Source organism: Ammodytes marinus, assembly GCF_949987685.1.
Source record: "Ammodytes marinus genome assembly, chromosome: 11".
Taxonomy (NCBI): domain Eukaryota; kingdom Metazoa; phylum Chordata; class Actinopteri; order Uranoscopiformes; family Ammodytidae; genus Ammodytes; species Ammodytes marinus.
The window spans coordinates 1,732,383-1,742,382 of NC_137215.1; the positions used below are offsets into that span (position 1 = coordinate 1,732,383).

At 38.1% G+C, this 10,000-nt stretch overlaps 1 protein-coding gene across 1 annotated transcript; it reads left to right on the forward strand.

Annotated features, from left to right (window-relative positions):
- The first annotated feature begins 608 nt into the window (after positions 1-608).
- Positions 609-3,651, forward strand: adob (2-aminoethanethiol (cysteamine) dioxygenase b). The gene is made up of 2 exons (XM_080036935.1): positions 609-971; positions 2,794-3,651. The coding sequence occupies exons 1-2, from the start codon at positions 684-686 to the stop codon at positions 3,283-3,285; spliced, it is 780 nt and encodes a 259-aa protein (XP_079893061.1). The 5' UTR covers positions 609-683; the 3' UTR covers positions 3,286-3,651.
- The last annotated feature ends 6,349 nt before the right edge of the window (positions 3,652-10,000 follow it).

A 10,000-nucleotide genomic window follows, 5' to 3' on the forward strand; every position in this document is an offset into this window, starting at 1 on the left:
ATTTAGAGACAGAAAATGATTGAGCAGGTGAAGAAGGAGAGAGGGAAAACGGTTAGTTTCATGAACGTTGAGCTGAACAAAGATACGGAAAAAGATGGAGGTCTCACTCCGATATTATTTCGGTCCAAAACAAAGTCATTGGAAAAGTGCAACGCCTATCTTTAAATTTAATGATTATGAGGTAAATTGTACTAAGACAATGAATAATGTTTTATTTATTAGTTATAATTATTAATATTTTAAAATTTTAAATATATTATATTATTTAATTGTTAGTCTATTCATTAAATTTCTGGTGAACGAAATCCAAAGTAATTTTTTATTAATGTATTATTAACGTAGTTTTATAGGATATGAAGTTTAGTTTGATTTATATTATTTAATTTTATATTTTTGTCAGGTTCTTGTGAATTAGCCCCAGAGTATTATTTTAGGCCTAATTGAACATGTCCTTGGAATAACCATAGACTGTAAATAAAAGAGGGAGTGACCCATCCCCTCAACACACGCTCTTTGTTGGATATTTCAGCTAAAGGGGCGACACACACAAGCTAACTCCTGCTCCACACACACATACACACAGAGACAGACAGACACACAGACGTACAGACACCGCCTGTCCGTCCCGTCAGTAGGTGACACCGGAGACAGCCCTAAACGTTACCGAGAGGGTTTTCAACAGCATGATGCCAGCGACGGACACAATCAACATGGCGAACACACTCGTACAAAGAATTGCTCGCCAGGCGCTCGTGACCTTTCGTTGCCCGCTCGCTAGTAAATCTTTCATTGAACAACAGGGCAAACTCAACTCTCTCATGACGGAAATACGTGCAGTGGATTTGAACATTTCTCCAACAAGCAACAGCGAGGACCATGGCAGTGTGGCCCCAAGTGTGTGCCTGCCATACATGAGCCCTCCGCCCGTCACCTACATGCATATCTGCGAGACGGACTACATGAGTATGGGGGTGTGTAGTAGGCTATATTTATTTAAATGTTTTATTTCTATCATTTATCATTCGCTTTTTCTAATGTGTTGGCTAATGTGTATTTTAATCTTGCCCCCTGTAAAGCACTTTGAATGGCCTTGTGTCTGAATGGTGCTATAGAAATAAACTTGCCTTGCCTAGAATAGATCGCATAGGATGGCACTGCTAAAATAGTTCAGCATTTCTAGCTAATGCAGAAGGTATTTTTTTTTTAAAGCTGTAGTGCGTAACTGAGGAATTCTGAGTATTTACAACAACACTATCTGTCAGTGCATCTACATGAGGTAAAGCCTTCAGTGATCGCACATGGATTTTATACCTTCTGCTGTAGGCTACGTCCAGGTTTTTTTTTTCTTAGCAGTAGAATCAACAACTGAAATATTTCTTGGGCTCTTCTTGGGGATTTTTCTGAGCTCCTGCACTAGTGTCAGGGGTTAGGGGGGTGTGCGACAGTTTGTAACCGCTGCCATACTGAGAAATACAGAGAGAGAGTTTTGTGGAGCTGATATGCTTAATCAACTTTGTGTCAACTCGTTTGGCGATGGCTAAGATAAAAAACCTGGACGTACAGCAGAAGGTATAAAATCCATGTGCCATCACTGAAGGCTTTACCTCATGTAGATGCACCGACAGTGTTGTTGTTACTACTCAGAATTCCTCACGGGAGTGCCAGAAGTTACGAACTATAACTTTAATACATACATTTTCTTGTGGTCATGTTATTTTCTGCACCTCTGCTCTTAAACATGCAGAATAACAGAACGTTAGCTCAAGGGAATGTAAAAATCTGTTTGCTATTTGAGCAAAATGTCGGTCAGCCATATTGCAAAAGGAGCCTTAATATACATTTACCCAACTCTTTTCAGATGCTTTACTTTTGTGCAACTAACTCCCCACGTGAGAGAGATAGATAGATAGATGGATAGATAGATAGATTGATAGATAGATGGATGGATGGATGGATGGATAGATAGATAGATAGATAGATAGATGGATGGATGGATGGATGGATGGATGGATGGATGGATGGATGGATAGATGGATGGATGGATGGATGGATGGATGGATGGATGGATGGATGGATGGATAGATAGATAGATAGATAGATGCTTTACTATTATGCAACTAACTTACTCCCCACATGACATAGATAGATAGATAGATAGATAGATAGATAGATAGATAGATAGATAGATGCTTAACTAACTCCCCACATTACATAGATAGATGGATTTGGTGGATTTGGGATTACAAAGGCTTTAAAGGTGCTCTGAGGAACTTTCAGTGTGTGTTAACTCTAGCGCCCCCCTTTGGTACAGAAGCGGTAGTGTTTTTACTACGCCAGCTGTTGTTCCTGGGTGAGCGTATACCCATGACAAAGGCATTAAGAAAAACTATATAAAAATAGCATTCTTTGCACTGATGGTCTCGTTTGCTGTTATATGTAATTTATGATCATCAGAGGAAAAATGAGACTGTTTCAGAAATATTTAAAAGTTCCTCGTAGCTACTTTAAGTGTGTGTGTGTGTGTGTGTGTGTGTGTGTGTGTGTGTGTGTGTGTGTGTGTGTGTGTGTGTGTGTGTGTGTGTGTGTGTGTGTGTGTGTGTGTGTGTGTGTGTGTGTGTGTGTGTGTGTGTGTGTGTGTGTGTGTGTGTGTGTGTGTGTGTGTGTGTGTGTGTGTGTGTGTGTGTGTGTGTGTGTGTGTGTGTGTGTGTGTGTGTGTGTGTGTGTGTGTGTGTGTGTGTGTGTGTAATACCTTTTTAATAAAATGCATTTTTCAACTCTCTATATATTTTTCAGGTGTTTCTGCTGAAGAGTGGCGCGTCCATCCCGCTGCACGACCACCCAGGAATGCACGGCGTTCTGAAAGTCATATACGGCAAAGTGCGAATCAGCTGCTTCGACAGGCTCCAGGAGGACGCCCCCTCTCACCCTCCTTCCATGCCCCAAATGGGAGCTCTTCTTCAGAGGTCCGTGCTCCGATCCCAGGGCGAATTCACGGAGGAAAGCGGCCCGTGCATACTCACTCCGGATCGGGATAACATTCACCAAATTGACGCGGTGGATGGGCCCACGGCGTTTATGGACATTTTGGCGCCCCCTTACGACCCGGACGACGGCAGGGATTGTCACTATTATCAAGTAATTACAGAAGCTAGGTCAGGCGGCGAGGAGTCATCAACAACAACGGGTACAGAGAAAAATAAGGAAGTTTTTCTCGTGGAGATTTCACAACCGCCCGATTTTTGGTGTGGATCGGAGCCCTACCCCGGACCAGAAGTCTGTCTCTAAAAAAACTATATGACTGACTATATGATTGATTGATTGATTGATTGATTGATTGATTGATTGACCCACACAAATGTCAACTTTTCTGGGCATGGCTTGGGTTCGTTCGCTAGGCTGTGTGGGACTAGATTTGATGGACAAACTACGGCGAAATGAAGACTCGTGGATCAATTTTGTTTGGTGTTAATTTGTGAAGATATTTTGGGGGTAACTAAGAGACCACCCAACCCAACCCATGTATTAGGTGGCATCATTGTAAGGTAACTGACTCAAAAGGTGAAAAATAATCGCTCAAGTTTCTGTGGAACAAAAATTGGAATCCCCGAGGGCTATTTTTTGATGTTTGAGACTAACGCACACGCGCACACACACACACACACACACACACACACACACACACACACACACACACACACACACACACACACACACACACACACACACACACACACACACACACACACACACACACACACACACACACACACACACACACACACACACACACACACACACACACACACACACACACACACACACACACACACACACACACACACACACACACACACACACACACACACACACACACACCACAAAGGACGACTGCCTTCATTTGAGTCAACTAATTATCTTTTGTTGAAAATTTTAGTTTTCCGAACTTTTTCATTTTTTACAGTGTGTTTCGCTTGAACAGAAATGTTCAACCCAAGGGCCCTAATCTAGTTTGTATTGTGTCAAGGAAGCCTGTGGCGTTATTATGCTGGCTTTCACTCCCCTTTTAAATGGTTTACTCACAAATTTCAGGTGTTTCTTTTAATGATTTAGACCCAAAAATATGTTTATTTTGGCCTGTGCACTAGAAAAAAAGGTCTATTTTTTTTTGGTGTTGTTGAATGGCGTCAAGATCTAAAAAAATATATATACAACAGCTCTGGAAAAAAATTAAGAAACCACTCCAAATGTTCAGTGTCTCTCGTTTGACTATTTATAATTAATTATTATTATTTTTTTCCAGAGCTGTATATATCTTACACCATTCACAGCAATGGAAGATGGTTAAATCGCTAGTGTTTTTGAAAATGCAGCATGTGAGGAAATTTTAAAAGCACTTACAATCCAGATGTATTGACAAGCGTGTTCCTCCTAAAATATGTCACCACATTTTTTGCAGTGTTTAGTTCAGTTAAAAGTGGGTTTTTTTTTAAAGATTTTTTTTGGCATTTTTATGCTTTATTGATAGTGTAGAGACAGAGTTGAAATGGGGCAGAGAGGGGAGTGACATGCAGAGAACGACCGCGGGCTGGAATCGAACCCGGGTCCGCTGCTGGCCGAGGCCCATGGGGGGGACGTCCTACAAGTGACAAGTTGATTATGTGCAGGTCGCTCATGCTGCGTTCAAAGACAGTCGAGAAGTTTGGGATTTTTTATTTTGTTTGAATCATAGTCGAAGATTTCTGAATATTACATTTCAATTTTGCTAGAATATCACCAACAACAACATATGGCAGGATCTAAAAGCACTAACAATGATCTTAAAGTATTTCACCATTTCTGCAAGATTTAGATAAATGTATAAGGTGATGTAAAGCTCCGGAAAAAAATTAAGAGACCAGTCTGGATTTTTTTCTTAAATCTTCATCTCTACATTACTTATTGAAAATGCTCTTTAATGACAATTTTTTGAGGGGGAATTTGGTAGAAATGTTGTCAGTAGTTTATATTATAAAACCAAAATGTTCATTCCACTCAAAACATATGCCTATAAATAGTAAAACGAGAGACACTGAATATTTGGAGTGGTCTCTTAATTTTTTCCAGAGCTGTATATAGTCCGACATAGGAGCATAACTGCATCTATGCTCTTAAAAGGGTTAAAAAAAAAATTATAAAAGCACCAAAATTGGAGTTAGAAATGCCGTGAGTAACAGGCTAAAAATAAGACCTTGTAACTGTAAGGTATGTGAGTGAGAGCTGCCAAGAAATGACAAGCTGATAATGTGCAGGTCGCTCATGCTGCGTTCAAAGACAGTCGAGAAGTTTGGGTTTTTTTTTCTGCTTGCATCTTAGTTCAAAGATTTGTTATGATCATTCACTCTCTCTCAAACACTAAAAATACACTATTTATAATGCTAGGAAAAAGATTTAGGATGTCATGTCAAAAGCAGTATGCCAAAAAATACCCAGATGCCCTATTAAATCCCATTGCATTTTTTTAGTATGGAAACTAGCTTGATTTAGTATGCAAGTAGTAAAAAGTATGTGATTTGGAACGCAGGGTGAATTCCAGCTTTTAGTAGCACTTTCTGGTAGTAAAAACAAGTGAATTATATTGATTTAAAATGCGCAGTTAAAGGTGCTACGAGGAACTTTTAAATATTTCTGAAACAGTCTAATTTTTCATCTGATGATCATAAATTACATGTAACAGCAAACGAGACCATCAGTGCAAAGAATGCTATTTTTATATAGTTTTTCTTAATGCCTTTGTCATGGGTATACGCTCACCCAGGAACAACAGCTGGTGTGGTAAAAACACTACCGCTGCTGTCCAAAGGGGGGCGCTAGAATTAACACACACTGAAAGTTCCTCGGAGCACCTTTTTTTTTAGTTAAAGCAACACTTGCTGTCTATTGCATGATGGATACAACGAATGCATGGCTTTATTACCTACTAGTTGGAAATTCCAGACTTTGGACTTGGACCTTGAAAGCAGCATTTAAAAGCAAATATGTTCCTAACCTGATTTAACCTGAGCTTACTGCCTGTATCAATGTTGTTTTAAAAAAATGTCTTCCCACTTTGTGACGTTTCTTCCAGTCAGATACAAAACTTAAAATGGACACTCGAAAAATGCCAAAAAAAAATATTTTTTTGTGTGTTTTTTGGACTCTACAAACTGTCGACTTCCATGTTTTCTTTTTCCTGAGAAGATTTTGGCTGTTGTGATTCGTTTCATTGACTTTCTTTTAATTTTTTTCGAATATTGTTTGTATTAGAAAGTTGAGGCTTCTGCACTAATGTTGACCGTCTCTCAACCACGAGGTCACAATGACAGTGATGTTGATTACAGAACGATCGTAGAAAAATGCAATTTGAATGTTTATATGGAAAGTTTATAATGTTATGTGAGGGCCAGAAAACTGCTAAATGATTCCTCCTGCTGCTTACATTTTCCAGTTAAAGCTGGGGTAAGTGATTTCTGATTGGTCAAAGTTAACATGAGCTGTACACTTTGACCAATCAGAGCGAGGCTCCGATTCTCCGTTCTTATTGGCTGTTGGGACTGTCCGTGCACTTTGGCACGACTTTGTTGGTGTAGAGCGTGTCAGGGAGGGACCATAGGGGAGGGACCAAAGAGAACAAGTGGAGCGGTTGAGGTATTTGGATTCGAATCTCTATCCCAACTGCCATTTTCTCCCCAAATCCTCCACCCCAGCTTTAAAGGTGTAGTCAGTGATTCCGGAGAATGCTTGTTGTCAAAATCAGTTCTACAAACAAAAGGGCAAACACCTGCTAGCAACATGTCAGTTTACAGAGCCTAGGCTGTGTGTTTATGCTGCATTTTCTTTCTTCTTCAGTGCACACACAGTAACGGACTAGTAGCAGACAGATCATGAGGAGATATTTTGACAGAAAGTGATTTTGACGACAAGCGTTCTCCAGAATCACTGACTCTACCTTTTGTGGAAAACATAATATGCTTATTAAAAAAAATTATTAAAAAACGAATGCTGGTTTTTTAACGTAAAGCACTTATAGACGAATTACAATCTCTGCTTGCCAAGTTTAGCTGAATCTGACTGAAATTATGTATTTATGATAGAAATTTAAGGGGGAAAAACCCAATTTCCTAATGGAAGAATAAGACAGATGTAATGATAGTTGTATCAGTGACTATCCATGTCCATAATCATGTATTTTTTGCCTGTAATGGAAGGTTATCTTCTGTCTGCTTGTATAAAATGTGCTGTTTATTTTTGCCTAATCACGTCTGCTTTGTCTTATTCACACGTTAGACCTAAAGACCTACTTCACCGGTGGGAATATGAAGGTGTATTGAACTCTGAGATCCTATGTAGTATAAATGTGCAAAACATTTTAGAAATCGGATCATCCTAGCCTGAGGAAAGGCAGAAAGAGTGTTTTATGGTCTCACTGTCTAACCCTACAGTTTCCTTCTTGTGACATCACAGTAAGGGTTAGGATTAACAGGACAGCTGGGCCAAGGGAAGACTGAGGGAAGAAAAAACCTCATTCTTTATATTATAATAGCGATTTTATAATGATTGAACGCTGGTTCCATATGGGTGAAGTATTCCTTTAAGGTTAATTTAGTCTAATTGATAAATGAACTTAAATATTCTTGTCAACAGACTTCTATTAACTTTTTTAGTCCAGAAGTATTCTAGCCGATTTTACATTGTGTACTAAAAAATGTTCAACAAATTTCAATACATTTCAAAACTAAAATTCAATACATTTCTTATAATAATAATACTTATAATCTTCATCATAATTGTTTCCGTACAGCCCAAGTTTTCAAACATCTCCGGCCTCAGGAGAATATAAACATTTCTCTGTCTCGATCTGCTGTCCGGCTAAAATATCTCCTGCTCATTAACATAACAATTTTAACTGCGAGGGTTGAAGCAAAGTGAGGTGGCAACAATTTCTATTGTCTCTCCCCCTACACACTCTCTCTCTCTCTCTCACTCTCTCTCTCTGTCCCTCTCTCCCCCTACTCAGTCTCTCTCTCTCTCTCTCTCTCTCTCTCTCTCTCTCTCTCTCTCTCTCTCTCTCTCTCTCTCTCTCTCTCTCTCTATCACACACACAGTCTCTCTCTCTCTCTTTTTGTCATCCTCTACCCACTCAAACCCCGGGCCTTTCTGACCCCAGTGAAACGGAGCGGGTAACTTCAGTCTTACTACAGGAGCGTGTCCCGATAACTACTCTATCATATAGCTCTCGTTTTACTCCATAGAAATACAACATAGGCCTTTTTTATTCATCCATCCATCCATCTATCTATCCATCCATCCATCCTTCCATCTATCCATCCATCTATCTATCTATCGGGACCATTGGATGCCAATCTTGGTGGGACCCTTACACACGACAAGGAGGGGATTTCTCTTCACCGCAAGAGGTTTAAAAAGTGAGTTTATTTTACTTTTAAATGTGATAGATAGATAGATAGATAGATAGATAGATAGATAGATAGATAGATAGATAGATTAAAAAAATTATGTTTTATCTGCATGTAATTTTTGGCATACTGCATTTTACATCCATGTATATTGGGACACCCTAAATCTTTCCTTGTATACTAAATAACATGGTAGTATGGCTATTGGAACGCATCCTTATAGGGTTGCTTCAAAATTGGTTTTACTAAAAGAAATACAGAGACAATTATTGATAAATAGATTTAAAAAGTAAAATCAAGAGGTAGAATAATGAAATTGGAGGTAAAAAGTGTCGTGAAGCTTAATTATTTTTAGTCAATATTGGTCGTTGTGTGTCTCCTGATGCTTAACTTTATTATACTAACCATGCGTTCCAATCCACTATACTTCCCTACTATTTAGCACGCCAGAAAAAGATTTAGGATGTCCCAATACATGCACGTCAATTGTAGTATGCTGAAAATACATACATGCCCCCACTAACTCCAATAGCATTTTGGAGTATTCGTCTTTATTCTTGACATTTCTTGACATAATTTAAAAAAAAATCTTCCTTATCTGATTTTTTTTCTCCTGTCTGTGGCCCTAAAACTCTTCTGTACTTTAGTATGTAGTGTAGTAAAAAGACTAAAACTCTTCTGTACTTTAGTATGTAGTGTAGTAAAAAGAAAAATTATGTGATTTGGAAAGCAGGGTTTGTATTTAGTTTGAGCTATGTTTTATTGTGTATAATAAAATTTTATCAAAATGTAATCTAAAAAAGGTTCAAAATAATGTCTAAAATACCTAAAATTGTCTTAGTCAGAGTTTGCGTTCATAATTTCAGGCCTTTAGTTTAAAATAAATATGTAACTGGTGTTTTCTACATGGAAATAAAGCAGAAAATGGTAGTTTTAATCTAAATAATCTATAAATATGGAGATACATTTTGCAGCTAAAGTTAGTTTTCTGGGTTAAATAAACAAAGAGATAGTGTGGTTTCTGTTTTAAGTGTAAGAATTAGAAGTATAAAAGACGCTAGCAGTCAAGAAAAGGCCTACGTTTTGTTTGTTAGTTTTGTGCCTTTTCTATAATTTTGTAAGATTAAACGTAACTTTTTATGATAAATGAAAGATTAAATAGATAGATTAAATTGCCGTAGAGTTGAAAGCTTTTGTGGATTGTTGATCAATTTTATTCATAGGAAATTTGAGCAACTTTTGTGAGAATGATAGAATAATTTCAGACAGTTTTTTTACAAGCAAAAAATGCTGAATATTCTATAGTTCCTGTCTCTTAAATTTAGAACAATTGCTGCTTAATTTAGCAATCTTGGTATGAATTAGTATATCATTGTTTGAATTCAATTCATTTGTGCTGAAATCTTGTCCTTTAAGCTTCTGTCTTAGTTTTCTTCTGAGAGCAGAAATTTGGACATTTAGGTCTGGGGAAAAGCAACTTCGAATTTTAAATATTTGCCAAATTTTAAAATTGTAGGGAACGATTTAAACACGTCACAGCAGGACTGTAACATTTGCAACATTTCAAA